General features: G+C 42.4%; 1 protein-coding gene across 1 annotated transcript; it reads left to right on the plus strand.

Annotated features, from left to right (window-relative positions):
• Positions 1–8109: 8109 nt before the first annotated feature.
• Positions 8110–24946, plus strand: LOC138627097 (leucine-rich repeat neuronal protein 3). The gene is made up of 2 exons (XM_069709189.1): positions 8110–8503; positions 20931–24946. The coding sequence occupies exon 2, from the start codon at positions 21384–21386 to the stop codon at positions 23511–23513; it is 2130 nt and encodes a 709-aa protein (XP_069565290.1). The 5' UTR covers positions 8110–8503; positions 20931–21383; the 3' UTR covers positions 23514–24946.
• The last annotated feature ends 577 nt before the right edge of the window (positions 24947–25523 follow it).

Here is a 25523-nt window from a genome sequence, read left to right on the forward strand (position 1 = left end):
CATACAGAAGATGATGCACCTAAAATGAAAGGTAGAGGGCATTACATTAACAGCAACACTGGTTAAACCAGACAAAGCAAAAAGTGCCACTGACAGGAACTCAAACGTCAATAACAGAAAATACAAGCTGTCACACTGCCGCCCACACAAGTGCCAAAGAATTCATCAAAATGGAATCACCTGCTGGCGATGGTTTGCCTTCGCTAAGTTGCAGTTTAAATCCATATCTGTCCAGACTTTTTCAATTTATGTAGTGAAGACTCTGAAGGAATTCATCCAATAAAGCTGATTCAGACAGAACATAAAGTTGTAGCAGTGACAGTAGGCGATGCTTCAAATAAGGATGTCGCTAGGATGAAGCTACAAACTCTAAAACGTGGATGCTTCACACACGTCGTCAACTAAACCGCACAAAATCAGCACAGTCCAAATTATTATAACTATGGCCACAAACATGCTTTCACAGCAACCTTTGACCACCAAATTCTCATCAGTCCATCATACAGTCAGAGCGACCATTTCTGCCAACTTTGAAGACATTTCTTCAAGGCGTTCCTGAGATATAGCGTTAACGAGAATCAAACAGACTAATGAGGCAAAAACATAATGCCTCCGCCCTGCTGCAACCATAAATTGCCACTTATAAATTAATGAGTCACCCTCTGTAATAATGTCATGTTAGTCACAGAGGCCACTTTGTTGCAGAAGTACTTTTACTTTTGCTGATAACGTGTACTTTTAAAGAACTTAAGATTTTGTATTAATTACAGTTTAACTGGGATGCAGAACATTTACTTGTATTTTTCACTGGGATTTTATTACCTTTATTTATTGCACGGATCTTATTTCTTCCACCATGGCTTTTTTTTGGTTTTTTTTGTGGAGGATGGGGAACATCTATCATTAAGGTGAGGAAAAAAAATCTATCGTTGCAAAGGAACCAAAGTCAATGAATTCCCTTGATTCATTAAAATCACTTTTCCCTAAGATTCACATTTAAATAGTCACTTCCGACCATCATACTGCACTGGCAGGTTGTGCGTTTGCTAAGTTTGCACGTTTATAGAAAGGTAACTTTTTAAACTACCGTGTTTAGATGGAATTGCATGTGTTATAAACAGTTAACTTTGGCTGCACGCAATATCACTGTAATTTTCAAACGGCAGCAGTCTGAAGAAAGACATTAGTGCCTTGGGGTGGTTTTGTGAGGGATATGGATTGTTTGAGTAACAGTGTGCAGCACAGTCAGTGGTCTCTTTGTATACGCCTTCCCCCTAGAGGAGGATTATTCATCTGTAGGCCTCCCCACAAACCGTCTTCAGTTCTGAAAGGAATCTAAGGTTTTTTACAAAACATATAAGACAATGATAGTGAACATAGCTCAACAATGAATTCAAAAATGCAAATGTAGCTGTTCATACAATGCCTAAGGAGATTTAACAGATTGCTTGGAGAAAGAATAATGCAAGGGCCAAGGTTTTCTGTGGAAGAAACTAATCAGGTGCTGTAAATACTCATATTTGGTTCCATGCACAATATTTATCAAAAGCAAAGTTATAGTCTATTGTATAAAACTTTATTCAATACAAGTGACTGCTGCCATGACTGCTGGCAGTACACAGAACTAGTTTACAGATCTCCACCGCCTCAGCTGAGAACAGATCATTTTCTTTATGTCACTTGTAAAAGACCCATTTATAACTGTGAAATTCAGTCAATAAATTCAACTGCCCTCCACGGCCTTTTCTCCCTCTGCAGAACACATCACAAAATGTCACCACCAAACGCCTGCAGAATGCTCCCCAAACTCTGCAATAAACAAGAATGAGCGAGAGCATTACTCACACCGTAAACACCTCAGGCCTTTTTTTTTTGTTGCAGGAAGCTCTTCCCCCAAAATAACGTTTTACAATATTAAATTTGATGCATATTTTTCAAGGGGGGTGTGATATCCGGTTTCTTGTCGAAAAAAAATCCCTCCTTGACACTGCCAAGTGCTTCTGGAGGGGGTTTATGAGGTGCTGCGTGCTCCCTCGACTGGCTTCATGAAGTGTGAAGTCACCACGGTCAGGTTATACAGGAAAGGTCCAATGTATAAAGGTAATTGAAGGAAAAGTGCAGAGTCAGCTCAAGGTGTGGCACCATCAGTGACTTATTCATCCTAAACATCCAAGAAAGTACAGACTGATTTAGACTGTAAGAGTGGAAAAGCAGTATATTTTTCATGTTTCTAATTGATGACTATGCTTAAAAATACAATCATCTGTCAATAAAGTTATGTATCAGAATTTCTATCAGAAATCATAGATATCAGGGCCACAATAGTACAACAGGGAAACAACAACCAAGGTTTTAGATATTCAAAATATTCACAGCCTATTTTTCAAACATTACTTAATCATGTGTAATACCGGTTTCACAGTGTAGAGGGTTAAACGCACACGTGCTTAAGTGTTTTTCCATGTCTCCGTCAGTAACTACATCATCACATGAATAAAATTATGCAGATATCTCGTGCTAATGGTACATATGTGCACATTACACGTCTTTGACAGAAGAAAAGACTTCAGCTGCAAGAAAAGTAACACAACCCTGAAATAATTATCCACAAAAGGTCAACAGTCCACTCTTCTACGACCTGAAAATCTGCAGCCACGATGTAACGTCCCGACATAATTACAAATGTGACTCTCATTTAGGAAACCACTGTCCTCAGGCGCTCCTCAGTGTTGTACCGGCCATCGGTATGGGCAGGACAAAATCTCAGTTTGCCGCTGCATCAGTGGGCTAGTGCACTGTCAAAAAGCTCCACGGCGTTTTGACTGACTCTGTGTGCCTGTCATTCAGGGTGTGCGCGAGACTGTGCTGCTGGTGGTTCAGTCCAAGCAAATAAATCTAAGGCTGAATTTCTCCCCACCTCAGATGCTTTACAACAACTGCTCGCTGTACAAAATTTGAGCAAGTACATGTGTATTCCAGAAGATTTCTGCAGCCTGGGAATGCGGATAATGATATGGAATCATCATATTTTGAGAACGGCCTATGTTTTTATGTTTTGTCACTAATTTACTGCCCTCCACTGGATTTTAAGATGTATTGCATTTAGTAGGGCTAAGCGCCCTATCTTGCAACGTTAATAAAAGTAAAACAAATATTTTGTGGATCCATCCCGTGATTCGGGTCCAAAATGTTATGTGTTCTTCCTTGGTCAATGGTAGACCTTTCCAAGTTGTTTCATGAAAGTGGGGCTGGTAGTTTTTCTGTTATCCTGCTGCCAAACAAATACAAAATTCACACCAAAGACATAACCTTCCTGGCGGAGGTAAAAAATCGCAAACTGAAAGTTTCACTAAAAATGAGGCTTCATGATCTTAAAACTTTAAAATCTGTTAAGCAGTGTTTGAGGATATTCCACCTCTTTGGTTTGGCTGCATCATCTGAGCACACAGAAGGCTCCTGTATACCTGCATTCTGTCAGCAGTGAATAAATGTCGGTGTGCCAGTTCCACTGGCAGCTATACATACCCAACCCATGACATATTTGGCGGATGAGCTGTTCCATTTTTTTTCTACACTTTCCTGTTTCCATTCTGTTGATTGAGATTGTTTCTTCAGTCTGGAGAACTTTACTGGTTTCTTTTTGCACGTTTCACAAGCTGTAACCTAGCCTTGCTGTTTTTAAGGCACACTTTTAAGTTTTGCATCTAGTCCTGAATCCTCTGAGTTTTTGGTCCTTAAGTCTTCTCTTGATCGTTGACAAGGAAACATTTATGCCTACATCCTGGAAAGCATTCCTGACTGTGCAGACATAACGTGCAATGCTGTATCTCTTCACTCATGCAAATTATTTTTCTACTCCTCAACAAGACTCGCGCATCTCAAGTCTACCAGGACATTATTTGTTTGTTTTCCTATGTGCATATGCTTTTTTTCAAAACAAATCCAACTGTTGACTTTGGGAAAAACAACTATCCTTGATTTATCCCTGATAAAATTATCCTCTTCATTTACATGGTCACCTCTTAACTCCTGATAATGACAAACAACTCCGACTCAATCTAAATGGCAACTTCAATCTTAGTGCACTCATGTTGAAACGACAAAGCTTCTCAAATAACATTTAGTCACCAAAGTGTTCTGTTACTTTTGAAACTTTGCTTTATTTGAGAGGGCTGTATCTCACACAGTTTTGTCAATACCGGCATAAGCCCACTCAAAGTGAAGCTGAGACTTTGCATTTTAATTTCGTATTATTTTACCTCAAACTGAATGTGCTGAAACACAGATCTTGAAAAACAAATAGTTACAGCCTAACCATAATCGTTAGATCAAAATAAGCATAGTCACAGGTTTTATTGCCTTAAAGTGCAATACAAATGAGGGCCACTAGGCTCCAATAAAAACTCTGGTTCTAATACACTTCCATTCGAAAGGTGTCAACTTCTCATGAAATACAAAGCCAATACCTTTTTTCCACAAGTTATTATGGTGTCATTAGCTAAATTCACTCCTTCTAATCACTGTTCTGGTGGTCCTTCTGAAAATAATTCCATAAATAATTACACATTAGGCCTCAGAGAGAGGCATGTGTGGGGGCGTGTCTGGTTTCACTGACCTAATGTCCTTGTGTCTCAGTCAGATCCACCTGTCGGTCCTCCCAAGTTCGTCCAAATATCACTTCTGACTCCAAAATGCCAGAATAGCTTTTCACAAACCAGTGGGTGACGTATCGTTGGGTTGCTACTTGGGTCTACATGGTGTGTGCGTGTGTTCTGCCTATCTAAGACATCAATGTTAATGAAAGCAATAAACATGTCATTGTGTTACTGAAGCTGGCAGATCAAAGGAGCTGTAAAAGAGTAAAGCATGGACAGTTCAGGGTAAATTTGCAGCTCAGCTACGTACTTGTTTCAAACCTGTACACACCGGATTGCTGCATAATTGAGGTGTGAAATAATAGGATTTTATTCCACTATGTTAACCAAGTGAGGTTTGCTCCCTTTAACTTGACCTCATCAATGAACATAATATTAGAAAAATGAGAACATACAAGCTGAAGCTACTCTTAAAGGCTCACCCTTGTTACTTGTCCTGAATTAAAATCAGCCGGCTGGGTTTTCGTACGATCATTATACAAGCTGATGTCTCTTGAAAAGGGCATTTGTACCATTATCACAGGCGGAGGGTGGTTTGCAAATTTGCAGGCACACCAATCTTAACAAGCGTCCTGAAAAATGCAGAATAAGCAGTGGAAGGAGAAAAATATGGAAAGTATTTGAAAAAGTGCATAATTACTTAAGTTTGAGTGAGCAGCACCTGGGGCTTGGCAGAATCATCTGCATTCAATTAAAGAGAACCGTCTAAATACTATTGCGGTATTATATTTATTCATAAAGGTCATCCATTTATGAGTAAACTTTAAAAATAAATTATTTTGTTCAATTTACATGACATTTAAATAATTTCTACCCGAGATTCAATTGGGAACTTATGAGAATATTGACCCAACAACACTCCCAGAAGTCCCTGAGGCCACATAGAAATGTAAGTGACACCACAGTTGATAAAGGAACACAATAATGTGTGGTGAGGCTGTATATATTAAGACCAAGTGAAATCAGGCAGAGTTGGTGTTAAAGCAGCCTCCTCTCCTCCAGTCTTTGGATCAGAACGCTTTGGGCTGACAGATGAAGTATGTCTCTTTCTCGGAGGCTGCGGATAACCCTGCCCCACCTCCAGGAGCATCAGTTTGTAGAACATTGTGTTAGAAATCCTCTTGGGATCTGAGTCGGGAGCTCTGGAGCTAATGGGTACAGATATCCATTTTCTTCCCTGCCTGCTCTTTCTTCCTCATTCCGACTGCACTGCAAAAAATGTCCGTCTCAAATGCAACTGCACACAGAAAGTGGCAGCAACCGGCCGGGGCTGCCACACTTCGCAATGAATTCGACTCCGACGACTGCGGCACGAAACGGAGCAACAGTGTGCTGATGCGATTGGTCAACGCAACAAAACAAATGGTGGCAAATCAACATATAATGTTCGATTGCCTTATACGAGGGGGGAAGTTTCTCTGTGTTCACCGTAAAACATAATTTCAAGATGTGAATGTACCAGCAAGATTTTGCAACATCACAACTTGTCAGGCAGCCGGTCATGATAGAAAAGGCAACGTACATAAGTGTGAAATGGAAACTTAAAATCTTCAATGCACACACAATAGAAATTTACTTTTGAATGTTGAAGTAGGAAACAGCTTGTCTCCAGTAGTTACTCTTTGAAGCACAAATGGATACTTGCATTTTCATAGTCCTAGTTTTCAGGGAACGGTGCATGTATTTGTCTTAAAAATCAGTGTGGGGGGATCTTATTTCTACATCGACACAGTTTACCATGGTCACTTCTTTCCTTTGTCATTCTATATTTGAGAACATGTGTTGTCTGCTCACATATTGACAGAATTGGTTCCCCTGTTAAATATAGTATGTGTGAACAGCAGAATGTAAAGCAAAAAAAAAATAATTAAAAATCTGTGTACATTACTGTCTGTCAATACCTTCTCATACCTCCAAGAGGCCACAGTGAGTTACTGTAGTGCTCAGTCTGCCCTCAGTCCAACATGAGAGGAAGAAGAAGTAGCATGTTCTAACCTCTTGTTATATAAAACTATGGCTAAAATTCAAATATAGGCAAAACTAGAAGCAGAACAAGACTTAACATCGGTGTTGCTTTCCACCGCTACATTATTGACAGTGTTAATATGTTAAGTTTGCTGTTTGTTTATACACAGTTCAGAAAAGATGGAATCGCTGCATGTGACTAGCACAGTTCGCTCACCATATATCTACCAAACTGACGCAATTTAATGTAGCAAACAAACCAGGCGTTCTGACCTTATTTAAACAATTTAAAATTAATCTTTAGTGTAACTAACGGCAACACAAAGTGTTCTGAAAAACATTCTGTATGGCGTCAATACATGTTTTTGTTGTGACTGTTTTCTTGCCACTATGGTCTTGTTCAAACCAGAGATAAGCAAGCTATAACATAAGCTACACGCTTAACTGATCACCATTTTTTTCTTTGATCAATCCACCTCTGAGTCTTCAAAATCTAACTTTTATAATCATCAGAAAGCTACAAACTGACAGCATACAAACTGACATAGAAAATGGTATTACAAAATGGGACTTAAATGTTACATATTGCCCGTTTTAAATGTGTTTATAAAACCCGTATGAACGTTACATTTTTCTAATTCAGAAAGTCGAATGTCTAGTAATTGTTGCTTCTTTGAATTTAGCTACTTGAGTATTTCTCTTTCCTGCCACTTTGTACCTCAACTGCACTACAATTCTCTGTTTACACTGTCAGAGTATGTCTGACTGGATTACAGGTTCACACATTAATTAGGACTGTAATAAGACATCCTTGAAGGTGTACTGGTGCCATGTTTACTAACAGCTACAACAGGACAGTGACTGGAATTTCACAAAATTAGGTCATATGCTTACAATTGGCCATTGAAGATGACTTCCCATTGCAGTGAAGCAGTTGGTTTACCCGTTTTTAACTCCGATCAATCATATCAAACATGCTTGATTTTCTTTCTGGAGCCAAATGGTCAAACAAGTCAAACAGTGGTCAGTGTCAAAACGGAAAATCTGCAAAGGGTTACCTGCAAAAAAAGAAAAATCTTTACAGCCAAGATAAACTTGTCTTGTACTAAAAAATATATATATATATATTCATGGAGCCTTTATTTCTTTTTAAATACTTCACTTCCTACAATGTGTATAACGTGGAAATACTCTAGGCATTTTAATTTAATCCTAGTATATATATTCACACATGTTTTATTTGATTCTAAACACCATTTTAGGACTCGCGTCTGGCCAGATTGAATTGTTAATGTGGATATTTCTTGCAGCGTGCTTCACCTCCAACAGAACAAGACGTAGATGAGAACAGGCTTCAGGGAGATGACTGACGGCTCCATTCAGCCAACCAGAATAGGGATGCTGCGAGCACCTCGCCTGCTTCTCTGACGCTATTGGCTGCTCTCTGGAGAGTCGGGGTTTGTTCTAATATTAATGACTGACTGCTGAGGAGACGGCGGCGCATCTATGTGGTCCGCCTGACAGTTGATCGAGGGGAGAGATGCGCCCTTAACAGCCGCTGTGAAGACGGGAAGGGAAGGGCACAGGGAACACATGAGTCTTTCTTCACACTCTCGCCAACCTGCTTTTGGACTTCGCGGTTTTGCTTTGCCCTCATGCAGAAGCCCGTGTGTGTGTGTGTGTTTTTTTTTTTTTTTTTTTTTTTTTCCCCGTGGAGGAGAGCCTAGAACTGATTTCTCATCAACTGCGTGAAAACAAGAAGACCACACATTGTTGACTGGCTTTATGTTGCGCGCTGGGGCTCTCTCTCGTCACTGGAGCGGCGCACTTGATGGGAATATAGAAAACACATTCTGCTTCGTATTCTATGATGAATAAATCGGGTAAGTTTACTCTGTTCGCTCCTGTTATATTTATCTGTCATTTCATCCACATCGCACGATTGTGTCTGCGCAACGCATTTTCCAAGTTAATGAAAAAGCCTAAATTCAGAGGACCGGGGATGTTTTACCAAACATACTTTGATTTAAGTAACGTATCGGGTCGCTTCCTAAATAGCAATCTCTCATGGGCGAGTGCAGAACTAAAAGGCAAAAATAGCGGGATAATGAGCCTGATGACTGGCCTCGAACCTTCACTTGACGTGGAGACGCGCTTTTGCGCAACTATGCAGGATGTGCCTTAACCAGTCCAGATTTGAACTGTGTTGGCTAACGAGGGGAATTCATTAGAGACATGCAAAACGGACGTACGTGTGTGTGTGTGTGTGTGTGTGTGTGTGTGTGTGTGTGTGTGATGATGGAGTGGCAATGTAATGTCCTCGGGTTTCTGCTTAGTGAGCGCACACCAGACACGTCTCGAAGAAATCCACAGAATGGTGGCCACCCCCCGCCCTCTCCTCCTCACCCCTTCTCGGTTAAACCTTCCTGTTGCAAACAGAAAAGTCGGCACACACACACATGTCACGAAAGTACATTACACATCCTGTGGCTTTTGTTTTCGCCCCGCAAACACTTAACGACATCACACTCTCCCTTAATACTGGACAGAAGCGATGTTTTTTTTTTTTTTTGCCTCCACCGCCTTATCGACACTTTGCATCCCGGGCTTTTGCGTAATTAACACAGCAGCTAAGAGCATCTTCGAGCACATTCACCGTCATCACTTCACCTGCTTGTGCCTGCACGCCCACACATCCAGGCATCCGGAGAAGGAGAGAGAGGGAGACGGATGGCATTTACTAATCCCTTAACTGCATTGGGGCGTCTCTCTACCCTTCCTCTCACTCACCCACTCAAATTTTTATGCCTCCCACCCTCTGTCCAAAATCTCTGTCATGCAGCAGATGTATTCCGCATGAATATTTCAATACGCAGATAAAGTCCGGTAATGACAAATGTGATTTTCACCACAGGGGCTACCGGATCCGGTTGGCTGTAATCTTCCGTGTGTGCGTGTGTGTGCGTGTGTGTGTGTGTGTGTGTGTGTGTGTGTGTGTGTGTGTGTGTGTGTGTGTGTGTGTGTGTGTGTGTGTGTGTGTGTGCGTGTGTGTCAACTTGCTTGTTCCCGGTGATGGATACAATAGATTTTGGCTTCTACAGTGCGAATGAGTCACCCCGAAGCAGCTGCTCCATACAAAACGCACATTCAAATGCCGCGAGAGCCACCGTGCCCTCACATCAGACACCACGCCATACTGAGAAAACCTCAGCCCACACATGTGTTGCTCCCACTTTGAATTATTGGACTACCTGCCGGTCAAGGCAGAGCCATTTGAGGCTTATATTATAATGTTCAACCGGCACCAGTGTTGCCATGCAAAATGTAGTCTCAAACGCTCAGGAAGGCTCAGAAATCAAGTACACACTGGTGTTCATAACATTCCAGTTTCTCCCCACAGTTGATCAAAACAATAAAACAAAGCAGTAATGTCTTTCTTCATTAATTTGGGCGCATTTGTTCAAAACAAATCAATATTACATGTCCACAGCAAGTCATACGCTTAAAGTGAGTGGCTTTGCGAATTGCCTATTGATCCGCGTTTGAAAACGGTGAGAAGCAGAGGCGGGGTTGGAAAAGGTATTGTGCCTGTAGTGGCCTTGTGGAGGCTTTGAGAGCATGATAGGCAGCAAAGTGTGGGTGTTCCATATTAATTTCTCCATAGGCAAAGGGGAGCAGGTTGAGAGGATGTGTGGGTGCCAAATGCTACTCTTGGCTCCGAGTGGAGGTTCAGGAAACCTATAGTGCCATCAAAATCCAATTAATCACAAGATTTTTTTTTTTTTTTTTTTTTTTCCTTCCTCGTAATGGTGGTAACGAGAGGCCCAAGGATCTATTGGAGCTCCTGAGTGAAATGCATGTAAACATATTCACAAGACGGCTGCGGGGGATCAGCTTGTGCAGCCAAGCAGAGGCTCTCTGATAGCATCCTGTTCCCAAACAAACACAGGCACCCATTAAAATGGAATAAGCAGAGACAGAGGGCAAAAAGAACAAGGGGGAGAACGGAATGATGTACATGTTTGTTTTGGATGTGGTGAATGGACTGTGTCAGAATCAGATTATATAAAAAGAGGCAGAAGAAGAAAGAGAGAATACCCACAAAAAAGAAAAGCAGGCTGAGGATCAAAATGTGGTTTGATGGCGACATCCATGACATTTTGGTGTTCTCTGAAGGTCAGAATGGGATGTGACACTTCCTTTGTATCCAGTGACATTTACTTTTATATTTTAGGTATTTAGCTTGCACACACTTGTGGAGTGAGACGCAAAATGGTCGGTGTACAAAAAACCCCCCAAAAAAAAAACCCAATAGCTAAATGTTCGATAGACTGATGCCGATGCTCCCACCAATATCAAAGCTAATTAGTCTGCCATTTTGCAGATTCCTATCAGAGCTGGACATGATAGAAACATATGCCGATATTGCAGTTTCAAAGAGGAGCAGAGAGGAAGGAGGACATCTAAAAAGGGCCACTGCTGTGCCGTCCATCTGTCCTGCATTGAGACTCGTACATATAGGCCCTCAGTGCTCGCATGAAAGGGTTTGGTGATGCTGTATCACGAGACCCAACACAGTTTTCGTGTAGTGATGAAGCTGCACGCACGGGATAACGCACCGTCGCATGCACACATACATACACACACACACACACGCGGGCGGGCGGGCCGAAATATGCACCTAAAAGCCCATTTGCTAAGTGGTTACGGTTTTCAAATCAGCTGGCCAGAGCACTGCTGAGCAGACCCAAAGCCACGGTGGCATTTGAAAGCGCCGTATCTTTCATCGGTTTTAGTTGAGGAGGAGCAGCGGCGAATGAAAACACAGAGCCCATATCAAACCCCATGAAATCATAATAAAGAGGTCGGAGCCAGCGATAAATGCGTTTCAGTGGTATATAATGATTGATTCCGTCTGTCGTGGGGACTTATTCCCCGCAGGCTTCTTGGCCCCTTGACCAACCATATATTAGTCATATAAATATAGATAGCTGCGCATCTTCGAGGCAGCACACACGCCACATTTGCACCTGCAGATTCAATTTGGCTCTGACTTTGAGGGATATGCCGCTGGCTCCATTCCCCCCCCCCCTGCCTGTCCCTCTCCCTCCCATTCTCACACCTCCCTCTTTCATTCTAGCTAGCAGCTATACATGGAACATTATGCAGATTTTTGTCAAGAGTGAGTGCGATTATGTTGCGGGAAAAATGAGTGTTGGAATGTTCGATACGCCTTTGACCTTATCAGCGGCAGCCTTAAGCTGGATACCTTGGTTTAATTTTAATAGATGCAGCACTATGCGAATTAGACAAGGGGACCTAACTGTGCTCTTTCACTGTGTGGTGCGTTATGCATGCATTATGCGAATGAGCGGGCGCGTGTTATTATTATTTTTTTTTTAATGTTCTCTGTGAGGACACTGGCAGCTAAATTACGCGTGGATGCTCGTGTCTGCAAATGCACGGATCTTTTTGGTGTATTTGCATGTGTTCCTGTCCGCCGTCCATATGTGTCTGATGTGTGTGTGTGTGTGTGTGTGTGTGTGTGTGTGTGTGTGTGTGTGTGTGTGTGTGCGCACGAGGTGTGCGTTCGATACGTGCAGCATGTGTGTTCTCACTCACTCAGCCCAAGGGCATGTCTTCTCCAGAAAAGAGCTGAAAAACCAGAGACGGGGCTCCTGTGGTTAATTTGGAACATTGATTTTACATTAACAGTCGACTTGCCACTGATTCATGGCCATACGAGTGCAGATGTAAAAGGAAAGGTTTCCACCTGCCCCCGCATGGAAACGCACACGCACACACACACACACACACACACACACACACACATACATACATACAGGAAGCTTCATTATGCATACACACATTGAAGGTTCCCTTTAATGGACTCTTCCTTACCTTGGAGAAAGTATAATGGTAAATCAATGAGGTGGAGGGTAGAGGGAGGGACAGTAAAGCCTTCCGGAGGCCTCCACCCAATATGGGGCTTACCCAGAATATATATCAGCCTTGGCTCGGTTACATCACGGCTGTGCTGTATGTTCACCGAGGGTCCAGGCGTCTACCACAAGTGTTTTTGCTTATCCCCGAAAAGGGACACCCGAGCATCAAAAAAAAAAAAAAAGGTTAACAGTGAGACGAATATTAGGATGGATAGAAACAATCTCATCTTTTATAATACTGAAAAGCCATGTATCTGCACATCTTTTAATGAGGACCAAAAAAACCCCACTGTTTTTAAGAAACAGTGGAATTTTTTCAACCTTAATACTGAAGTTTATCTGGAAAATGAAAATGACAAAAATGGGAGATACATGATTTTGTTTATATCAGTCACCTGTAACTTTGTATTAATGCATTAATGCAAACTGACTAAGGTAATATGACAAAATCTAAATATTGTGAATCGATAAGTGACATTATGGTTTGCACATAAAACCATGACCAGCCATCTTAACACACGGACAATATATTTACTTCTACTGTAAATAAAAATGGACAAAGCAGTGGACATTAGAGGTTACCGGTCACTGAGTCGCATGGACATTTGTAATTACCGTTTAAAAGATATACAAAGACAGACAGTCAGACATGTATGCGGATATATCAGAGGTGGCACGGCAGCAGAGAAAAATACCGGGAAGGCAATTATTCCGACGGCAAACAAGAAACGGGACAGTCGCACAAATCAAGACCTGAATATGCAGAGAGACAAAATGAAATTCTCTATCGTCCAGTTGCTTGTCGGGAAAATAGGGAGAATTGTTCGTCATAAGGGTTTGAAGAGCCGAGACAAAATGTGAGAAAGTGGGATGAAACGGTTCATAAAGAGAGATGTGGGTATTGGATTATCATGGAAAAAAAAAAATCCAATGAGAGAACAAGCGGGGCAGAAAAAAAAATGAAAGCGCCCGAGCGAGCAGGGGGCGACTTGAAGGAAGGCCTGCAAGGCTTATTACCAGTGGATCAAAATTCCCAGTGAACCATTTCTACAATACACCGGCTATTCTCCTGAAAGAGGAGGCAATTCGGCTGCGCCCTACTTTCCACTTACGCCTGACCTTTATGTCTTCCGCCCAGTTTTACCACAGTGAGTGTAATATCTACCTCTCAGCAGATGCAATACTGCCTTGTTACCGCTTAAACCGTGCAGGTCTCATAATCATCTCCCTCAGGGCCAATATGCTCCCCACAAAAACCCACTTCCCGATCTCACAAATTTGCTCCTCTGTGCTCACCCAACTTGCGTTTTGTCCAATAACTGATTTTTACTTGAACTGGAGGTCACCTGGTCCACAAAAGGGCACTGATAAGCGACCAACCTGTGACAAAGCAATCACCTTCACGTCCCCGCTTCGCTAAACCCCATCCGAGCCCTGTGAGGTGACGCGAGGGGAGGAGGGGAGGAGGAGGATGGTGGTGGTGGTGGTGGAGGGGGGGGGGGGGGGTTATAACTCATTTCAATAAACAGCATAAAACAAACAGCTCTGCCCGGCTGTTTGGCCGCCCAGACAACTTGAGTCAGGCTTTCCTGAATTAGCACTGCAGAGCCACCCGGACCAACGCTTTCTGCCCCGACTGTGCACACTCATTAATTTAAAGTGGTCATATCTCACTGGTCTCTAATCAAACGGTATTTGTGCCATTACTGTCCGGAACAGCCACAGTGTTAGTATAATGGAGGTGGCCCGGTGGGAAAGTATAAGCGAGGTGTTGCCAAGATGTGAATGGAAAAGCTTTTCACCTTGACAGCGGGTGAACCTCTTTAAATGTAGCCTCATCCCAATTAGTCTGGTGCCAATATCAGATGAGAGCAAATGATCTTCAAGCCATATAAAATGTACAAAGTACAATTTATATTACACAACCAAATTCATATTACAGAAAAAAAGAAAAAAGTTCTGCACTTTACAACAATATGGCAGCCGAGATGTGGCACATTTTAATGAGGGGGGGGGGGGATTCCAGGCTTTCTCAGTCATGTCAAATGTCATTCTTATTAAGAAGGAAATCTGTGACTAACAAGGACTAAAGGCAGTTTATACTGATGATGCAATGACACAGTCATTTCTGAACAGCTACTGGAGTATGTCAATAAATATAGTAGCTTCCCACTCTTAATGATGATGCAACGACGCTGCTACGAAAACGTTTTTAAAAGGCCTATTTTTGTCCAAAAATGAAAATATGACAAGTTTAATTCCATCTGCCTGTTTTTGTGTGAATTTCCACTTTGTGCAAGAACAAAGCTGAGGAGCAAAACGTTGAAATATTTAGCAAAAAAAGTTTAATGCCTGGCTGCTGTGGAAAATAATGGATCTACCCTGCACAATATAAAGCAATACGATCCACAGGAGTGTTCCCAAAATTAGTACCCCTATTTAGTTCTAACTAGCCTGGCTCCGGATGCCTTGCTCAAAGCTTCAGGCTTCACAATGATCGTGGTCTGGAAAACCTGCTCACATTAGGGCTCACTCAGTAATGCTGAAGTGTGGACGTCGGATCCAAATAGTTAGTGCAGTGGATTTGGGTCTGGTAATATCAGGTCAAAGTTCAGGCACAAAAAAACCCCCCCTCTGGGTTGGGTTTAAGGAAAGGGAATGGTTTGGGTTAAAATAATGATTTGAACCAGTTTGTGTGTTGAAGTTACTACTTCCTTAAAAGTTATGGAACCTTCGTCGTCACGGCAACGGTAAACACTATTGTAAATAAAAATAAATAAATAAATGTTCCAGCCTCGTGTTAGTAACGGTAAGAGAACATGTGGTCTCCTGCACCCACGTCCGCTGATACACCGAACCGTCCACCGAGCTGCCTCCTAACACGGGACAAAACTCACATTAGACGTCACGTGAACTGCGTCACTTCTCCAGTACATCAGATTGGGATTATTTATAAGACTGCCGGAGCCCACTTTACTTTAACATGGAACTGTGAGTCGCAAAAACCCTGAGGGTTTGTTTCTTTTGGAGGAGGACGATCTTAATCTAACGTTCCTCAAATTAATACACGAACCAAACATATATACATATGCACATATATACATGTATTTCTTTGCCGCGGTGTGTTCCTAGAAACTTTGTACTGAATTTTGTGTCGATGTATTTGTATGCGTTTAAGACAACGTGGGGATCAAAAAGTCTTATGTAGTGACAAACCCACGGATATTAAACACCCGACTCTGCAGCTGTCCTCAGCTTGATGGAGCTTTGTACGTAGCATCTTTCAGTTCATAGCGTAATATTCAGCTGCAGCCGGCAGCTTGAAGCTATCTGTCCAGAATAAAACAGCAGGGAGACAAAGTTTGCATCTACCTGGTGGATATTCTGGGGGCATTTACCTTCTCAAGAGTCAGATATTTTTCTCTGGAGTTGTCTGTTGGCAGAAGGCAAATGAGCTAAACGGAGAGTGAATATTGGACATCCATTCCTCAGGTGGATTGAAGCTCCAAATGAATGTTAATGTTTCTCAGAGTCTGTTGAACATGTCAATAGGCAACTTGGCTTTTTTTCATTGCAACAAACCAAGTTGTAGTTCACACAGTTAAGGAAGGTTAAGGCAATCCTAAAACAAGCCAGAGACGAGGAGAGTGTTCGCTGTAATGTTCACAGCCAGGATTAACACTGGCCAAAGTGGAAAGCCCATCGGCAAGACTGTCAGCCTCCCGCTGTAATGGAGCTGCTTCGGAGACCATGGCTTGAATGATTGCCGCCCCCTTCCTCTGACACCTGGGAACTCATGTTAGCACCGTGAGTGAACACCTCAGCCTGACCTACAAAAGGCTCCCTGGACACGTCAAAGTTTAGTCTTAATGTGTTCGTGCAGGTGGACATTAAGTTACAGAAGATCCCATTTCTGCTTTATATTACCTGGTGCTGGTCAAGTATCTCTCTACTCAGGATTTCCTAAAGCTTTTCCACGCACAGATTACAAACATCCATCTTTGAATTCAATTTACCCCAGCCATATTAGCCACATTTCTCTTTGTCTGGCAGTTACATCGCCACTTAATGCCAAACATGTGACATTTTTCCCTGCCGGTTTTCTCGTAATCTGTGAGTCGTTTTTGTGTAGATCTTCTGCTTTACGGTCATGCTAAGATTTCCTGCAGTGACAGCGGTTTAAGGGTCACTCGAGGTTAATACACCGCCACTGATACGAAGACAAGTTCCTCCTCTGGCGAGTCATTTTGTCCTCCAGATTTCTTCTCTGTATTCTCCCTCCTCTCTCGCTCCGCCTCAATTACCAGCAACTGAGCAGCGGATTGTGGGAAATTAGCTCTACATAGTGGCTGTGTGTGTGTGCGTGTGTGTGTGTGCGTGTGCGTGTGCGTGTGTGTGTGTGTGTGTGTGTGTGCGTGTGTGTGTGTGTGGGCGGAGGGCTGCGGCTGGGTAACTTGACTGGACCTTTACTAATAGGTTAGCACAAGTGGACTCCGTAGTCACAGCAGACACGATGGCAGGCCTGTCGAATATAGACTGCCCCTTAACTGGGCTCCACATAATGCAGTCGTACAATACCAATTTAGGTGTTCAACCGCCTGCAGATGATTAGGATGGCTTACTTAAAATAATGTAGTTTGTTGTGGAAGTATACCACCGTATTTCAAGCTGAAGCTTATGTAAAATATCCTGAACAAACAGCCAAACAAGCTTGTTAAAAAGCTTTTCAATTTTGCTCTTGTTTTATCTTGAGTTCTGAGGTATACTGAGCTCTGAGCACGCTCCACTTGTCATTCCCTGTCATCTAATCTGAAAGCATGCATTGTATGAACATGTTCTAAGTTGTACGCTATGTAGCCGTCTTGCCTCAATTGTCTTTTCATTCTAAACGGTTTTGTTATGTAACCAAGTCATTGACTCAACACTATTTTGCTCGGGCGGGAAGTGTGCCTGAAGACTCAGTACATTTGCCACATCAGACACATTGTCACACAAGATGTCACCTCCGATTGAATCAGCCTCCTCTCTCCCAGTGTTTTCCTTGAACAGCCCTTCACTGGAACCTCAGATGGCATCCAGGAAGCTGTAAATTTGACCTCATTTATACAGAATTAGCTGTAGTTGTATTTATTTCAACAAAACAATGTGCACAATAATGAGGGTTTTCTGCCTTGCCAATTGCAGCGTTCAAAACATAAGCAGTAACTGCAATATGGCATAATGAAAAGGTGGTCCACCTTGGGAGTAAGACACACACTATTGCCTTAACCATATCTAAAATCTAAACCACATGTTGGATTATCATTAGCAGACTTTTATCCTCATTAATTAGCAGGGAAATATGTTGCGCTTGCTGGCCGTCGCATCTTGCAAATTGTCCTGCAAAGCCTTCCTAATCCTATCCTTGATTTTCACCAATGTGGACAAGCACACATTAACATTAGCCAAACCAAATGAAATCTCTTTCCCAATCTGTCCCTATTTCTTCCTTCTTCCCCCTTCCCTTCTTCACATCCATCCTCAAGCCTCGCCAAATCCGATGGAGCAATACTCGATTTAATGTGTTGTGGAAAAAAGGGCCGGTCTTACTCCACACCAACACCGCCCGTTCAGAAACGTGTAGTTTTGAGCGCTCCTGTCTCCGACGGGAAATATTGATCAACAAAATCAATCGGTCCAAAAATGACGCCACGGAAACAATTAACAGCATTGGTTAAACAAATAACATCAGGCCCTGTTTGAGCCACCTGCGGTGAATGTACAATAAAGCTGAGCAATAACAGTTAACCTGACCACATTACACTGCTGGTAATTGTGATTACGAAGGAAAGAAGCCAGAGTGAGCTTAGGTGAGACCCAAACGCTGTAGGCTGAATTACAGAGTCTGTCCTGTGCTTCCAGGGTACGGATCAACTGCGTAACCCGCAATGAAGAGCCAGTGCCGAGGGAGAGAGGCTAAAGCCTGTTTATCAGAATGCTCTGGGTGCAGCAGCTTATTAAAGTGCCAGGTGCTTTTGAAAAATAATACCCTCACCACCCCTCTCCTCTCCCTCTCTACACTCACTAGCTCCATGCCCGCCTCCCCCCTCTAACCAGACTACGCTGGAGCAGAGGTTGAGGAATGGACCCTTGGCTTGGCTTCGCCAGCGGGGCAAACTGCAGCGTTTCTGCTGCCTTCAGAAGTTCTCATTCCTTTATTTATTTATTTTTCCCCCCCACATCTTCCCTGTAGCCGCTGAGGTGGAAACAGCGAGGGTGATGAAATGAAATCATTTCTCTCTTTTCTTGTTCTTTCCAGCTGCCGTCACACTTCTTCTCTTGATTCTTTCCATTTCATCCCCTGTCTCCTTTGACTCTCTCTGTGATGTGCTGCCTGCTCTTTTAGGCTCAAAATACCACAAGCACCATCGAACCCATCTGTTCAGTAAGAGGCAGTCACATACAGCAAATTACATGGTACAGTTCAACTTCAGCCGTAGCGAGATACAGTGAAGACACTAATGACATGACGGTACATGAGACACTGTATAAAGAAAAGACACATCTGACTCGTCTGCAAGAAGATGCATCATCGTTATATTTGCAAAGTACCATGTATGACTACCTCCTATATACGATATCATTTCATGCTTGTATGAACTTATTTAAGGAGAATTAAACAAATATTTGTTACTGTAAGGAGCGAAAGAACTGTATCACCTCCATTACACTACATGAATGACCATCAAAAGACAAAATACGATTACTGCTTGATTTGTATGCCTTATGTTTATTAGAGCTTTTAGATGCACTTTATCTAATAACTGTGCTAATAATGGTGAAAAATCCAAAATATGCCTAAAATGCCTAAAACCAGAAATGCACTGATACCATTATAGACAATGTGGCTCTTCAAAGATTGTCACATTATTGACCAAAAGTACTAAAGTTTTGTTCTGTATATACCAAAACCAAATGGTTTGAAGTCTCTCTTTTGGCATCCATTAAACCTCTAAAAACTAATCTCCGTTTACCAAAACAACATATTTAGATTTTTTTTTTTGGTTCCAAGAAATAAAATCCCACAGGACCTTCAAATGGCTGAAATGCAACTCGAAACCTTTGCCGTCATTTAAGCGCAGATCTATGAAAATGCAAACAGTCCCTGCCCCTATTTTCACCCACCTCCCTACTACTGGTCAGCAGCTTGATGACATAGAAAGCCCCACCCCTCGCTGTCTGAATCTGTGTTTTTGAGAGTTTGTTGTGTTTTTACAGGAGGGTCTCTTTAATATCTAATAAAATGTGCAAAAAAAACAAAACGTGTATCTTGAGCTTTCACTCAATTCACTCACTGCTTTAAATCCTAGTTTACAATATTTTACCCATTGTCATTTAAATTTGAGTGTCTAAAAGGGAAATTTATACACAAAATAATGCCCTCAACATTTCCACAAATACAATACAAAAGGCAGTGGCATGTACATTGCTTTTTGCGAAAAGAGCTATTCAGTTTTACTACAATTACTGTTTGAGCGATGACACAAAATGATGAGTTACAGAGTAAATGCTTAAGTGTCTCAAAAAATAGTGAAAGGATGGGGAGGAGTGCACTTTTAATATAACAAAGGTGTCATTTTAAATGTTGTTTTAGAAAATAAAATGTACATTAAATTGATGGTTCTTTGGGTTTTGGCTATATGTAAACATCTGTGTCAAAGACCACAAAATAATAATCATGTACTTTCTTCCCTCTAGGCTTCTGTATATCCGTGTTTCACCTGATAGTAACGTGTTGCACTGCATGACCTGTATTTTCCAAAAATGCTAAACCCTACTAGCATACAGATTTGTAGATAACCAAAAGATTAATTACATCAGCGCATTTTTTTGTATTTTCATGGCTGTCAGTTGCTGCATCTCCCAACAAACAGGTGAAAACTGAATCTAGGTCAATTGCTTAGTTTGCATATATGACCTAACTGTCTCACGATGTTGTGTTATTTGCTGCCCATTTACTTGTTGCTATAGTGACTAACATATTCTAGTGTCTTAAAGCAGCTTGGCCTTAAGCCTAATGTTTAAACCCTAGGATGTCTGCCATTTAATAATCTTAATAAAGCCTTCTCTTTAATTAATAATAGTTCACACTGCTAACATTGGGACTGAATGGTATATTGCAGGGGAACATGGTACATCCCCAGAATGAAGTCTAGAAGGTCAACCAGATATACATCCATTGTTCTTTGTCTTGAAGGGAGCATGTATAAATGTCAACACGCATCAGTGTGCCTATAACAAATGTCAATATGCCCAAATCCTCCTCTTATGACATTTCTTGACCACCTTTATTATGGTGTAATACTGCTCTCCTCTGTCTACACAGGTAGGAATGGACTGGGCTGTGGATTCTGGAAGCTAGTGAAGACAATCAATGAGGACATTCGTCTTTAAAGAAAGAGCAGACTTTCCATGGATACCTATAAACGTGCTTAATAGAAGTCCTTTGAGGTTTGATATTGGTCCATCCTTTCTCTCCCCCTCCTTTCCCCCCCTCCCACTTTTTTGGTTCTGCCGGATTGCAACCTTGGCCCGAAACCCCGACACCAGCAGGCAACAGTGAGTGATTGGTCATTATATTCAAGGGTGTCTACACAGCAAGACAAAATAAAAACAGGGAGCCCTGTGGTGGTGGTGGTGGCAGGGGCGGCGGTGGTGGAAGGGGCGGTCAGTCAATCGCCTCAGCAGCTGCAGCAAATGATTCATTATTTGTGAAGTTCACAGCTCAGACCACTTTATCTACAAGGACCAATTTCTTACTGGACGGAATCAGTCCAATATGAAGGACGTGTCATTTGTGGATCGGCTCTTTATTGGCTTGGCCATGGCCTCTTTTGTTGTGGCCACCGAGGTGAGGCCTGACTGCCCAAAGCTCTGTGTATGCGAGATTAGACCCTGGTTTTCTCCCAGTTCAGTGTACATGGAGGCGCAGACAGTAGACTGCAATGACTTGGGACTCTTTAGCCTACCAGAAAAATTACCAATGGGCACACAAGTACTATTACTGCAAACAAACAATGTTGCCAAGATTGACAAACCTTTGGATTATCTGGCTAACATCACAGAGATTGATTTATCGCAAAACAACTTTTCGTCAATCAGCGACATCCATCTGGGAAATCTTCCTCAGCTCCTGTCCCTTCATATGGAGGAGAACTGGATACGAGAGCTACCCGAGCGATGTCTGTCAGAAGTGACAAACCTTCAGGAGCTCTACATGAATCACAACATCATCTCGTCCATATCCCCGATGGCTTTCCAAGGTCTCACCAACCTTGTGCGACTTCACCTCAATTCTAACAAGCTGAAGGTTATTAAAAGGGAGTGGTTTGAACCCATGCCAAATCTAGAGATCCTAATGATTGGTGAAAATCCAGTTCTTTCTATTGATGATATGAACTTCAAACCTCTCAGTAACCTCCGCAGTCTTGTTCTCACTAGAATGAACGTCTCGCAGCTTCCTGACGATGCACTGGCTGGGCTTGATAACTTGGAGAGTATCTCTTTCTATGATAATATTTTCCCTGAGGTGCCTCATTCTGCCCTGAGAAATGTAAAAAATCTTAAGTTTTTGGATCTAAATAAAAACCCCATTGCGAGGATACAGAGAGGGGACTTTGTGGATATGCTCCATCTTAAAGAATTGGGGATTAATAGCATGCCAGAGCTAGTTTCCATTGACAGCTTTGCCCTCAATAACCTCCCTGAACTGACAAAAATAGAAGCCACTAACAATCCTAAACTATCCTACATACATCCTAATGCTTTCTACAAACTGCCGCGACTGGAAACCCTCATGTTAAACGGTAATGCTCTCAGTGCCCTCCACAGGATTACTGTCGAATCTCTCCCTAACCTCAGAGAGGTCAGCATGCACAGCAACCCTATCCGCTGTGACTGTGTAGTCCGCTGGATGAACATGAACAAGACCAACATTCGCTTCATGGAGCCCGATTCACTGTACTGTGTAGAGCCTCCGGAGTACGAGGGCCAGCATGTCCGACAGGTGCACTTCAGGGAGATGATGGAGATTTGTCTGCCGCTAATATCTCCTGAAAGCATGCCAGGGCATATTAAAGCACAGAATGGGAGCTCTGTGTCACTCCATTGTCGGGCCTTTGCCGAACCAGAGCCGGACATCTACTGGATCACCCCGTCTGGCACCAGGGTCCTGCCGAACACCATGTCTGATAAGTTCTACATGCATCCAGAGGGAACATTTGACATCTACGATATAACAGAAAATGAAGCCGGTGTTTACACCTGTGTTGCCCACAATCTGGTCGGAGCTGATCTTAAATCCGTTTCAGTAGAAGTGAATGGATATTTTCCCAAACCTTCAAACGGGTCTCTGAACATTGTAGTCAAATCAGTGGAGACGAACTCTATTCTGGTGTCCTGGAAGTCCGGCCCCAGCACCCTGACCCCCAACATTAAATGGTACACTGTATCAGATGCAAACCATCCCACCACAGCGTTTACCACCAGGGTTCCCTCAGACATCCAGGCCTACAACCTCACCCATCTCAGCCCCGCAACTCTGTACAAAGTGTGTGTGGATATCCGCAGCATCCACTACAACCACGACACCAAATGTGTCAATGTCACCACTAAGGGATTAGAGCTGGCAGTCAAGGACACAGAAAAATGGGATGCAGCAGTAATCACTGTCTTTGGTGTGCTCTTGGCTGTGATTTCAGTGGCCTGCCTGTTTATTTATGTGTCTCTGAGGAACCACCACCTTTATGGGGATATAAGGAAATGGGACTCCAAAGCTTCGCTGACATCAGTGGAGGCTACCGGTATGCACTCTTCTTTCTTCACAAAGCTGTGGGTTTCGGGTAAGGGACTGCCAAGTGGAGTGGAAGTAAAAGCCACAGTCATAAATGTATCTGACAATGCCTTTTAAGAAGCGCAACTTTGTAGAGCACCACACACCAACTACAGTGAACGGACAAGGCCACGGGCAGGGGTGGACGATGTTGTACTGTTTTCAAAGGCATTGCTGGTCCCCAGCTCAGATACTCTGGCAAAACTATTATTGGACTGAGCTGGAGCAGTTTAAAATAGACTACATGCTATCCCAGTTTCAACCCTAGTTGAAATGGTGGCTTTGTAACCGTTACATCAAACCAAGCTAACATCAACAGTAAGTGGTATTTACTGCAAAACGATATATTTCAGCACCATTCATACAGAAATGCAGGCAGAGAAAAGAAAGCAAAGATGATGATGATAATGATGATGATGATGATGATGATGGTCAACTCTCTTGTAATTGACTGTTAAATGTGTTCAGAGTTGTGGAACTGTCCGTGTGGTCCCGAGCAATACCGTCTGTGCTTTGTCAAACATCCATAGACGAGTTAGAGATCCAGTAATAACACCTGTCTATTATGGGAAGGGAGATTTAGTAGAGTAGACAAATAACAGTGACTATGGTGTAAGCCTTTTGATGAAATATACCCCCCTTTTTCTATTTAAAAATGGATTCTTGATTTTTCATGGAAATATTGTTATATATTCTATTATGTTGATGTAATGACAAATCCTCTGTATGTGAACAGTTTAAATGGGTTTTAAATTAAGGCAAGGAGCAGACTACTTTTGATTACAGCGTCACATTAAGCTTAATGAAATTCAGCTACAGAATGGGTGTCTGGAGACGATATTTGCCAAATGGCTGTTTATGCTTTGTAGTTCTCATTGCAACGGTGACTGGGAAAAAATGTGGACACATTGGACTAAAACAAATAGAACAGGTTAATTAAAACTAAGGTGAGTGATGTGTTACCGCCTCAAGAAGTGGTTTGGGATGTTCTGGTAAGTGCCTACAACAAGAACTACATGAGGTAAACAGAAGAGAAATGGTGGAAATTCGTCAGCCACAGCAAAACATGGTCATGTCATCATTGCAGAATCACAAGCTATTTTCCAGTACTTTTAGTGGAAATACTTTCTCAGTATTTTTAGCATACATATTTTAAGAAAACATTTCGTTGTTGCTTTGGGTGTAAAGTTAAAAAGCCATTTTTATATTAACTGTATTATATGTGATCAATGGGCACAACAGACTAATTAAGAAAAGCGCTAAGAAAAAAAATAAATGTCATTGTTTCTTTTACAAACAATTGCCTACTTTCTCTCTTATCTTTTTTTCTTATATTTGTCATAGTAACATTACCATGTGTGCTTTTTGTCATCATCTACTCATGGCGTACCGACAGTGAAATATGCCATGACTTTTGTGTTACATTTGAACTGCAAGAATGTAAAACTAAATATTGATAATGGCCAAGTGGTACGGAACAAAAAAAACAACCTCTTTCGAGTCAGACTGCAGGGGGGAGTCAAGGGGCTCGGCTGAATGGTCGAATGGTCGTCCTAACCCTGGGAAGAAGAAAAGAAAAAAAATAAAACAGCAACAAAAGAACAGAACTCATTAGCCGCCTCATTAAGAACATGTTCGTCCTTCAGCTGGTCTGAATATAGTCGCTGTGCTAAGGCTACAGCTGCTGCTGCTCACGCTCGGACAGGGACACAGCGTCCCTACGACACAGAGATAAAGTACAGTACAGAAAAGAAAAGTCAGGCAGGACGGGGGACAGAGCCGAGTCGAAGCTTCAGGACTCACATTTTATTTGTCTTACTGAATTATCCAGCACGCAGAACATTTCACATGAGAAAGCCGGGCATGATGAATGGTTGTCAGAGGCGGAATGACATGCCGGATTTATCAAACAGGGCCTAACACTCATACATCAGGCCAGCCTTCAGCACCATGGACAGAGGCTTTTAGAGCCCGGCCATCAGTCAAAGACAAAGGGAGTTAAAGTATGACGTGCCGTGCTCCTCAGGTAACGCTCAGGTCAGGCTGACACTGTCTCTTTGCAAACGGAGGCACAAACACAGCAGCACA

This window comes from Brachyistius frenatus, unplaced genomic scaffold (assembly GCF_029030835.1).
Source record: "Brachyistius frenatus isolate BFR_SWC_R1_liver_20210118 unplaced genomic scaffold, ASM2903083v1 Contig_81, whole genome shotgun sequence".
Lineage (NCBI taxonomy): Eukaryota > Metazoa > Chordata > Actinopteri > Embiotocidae > Brachyistius > Brachyistius frenatus.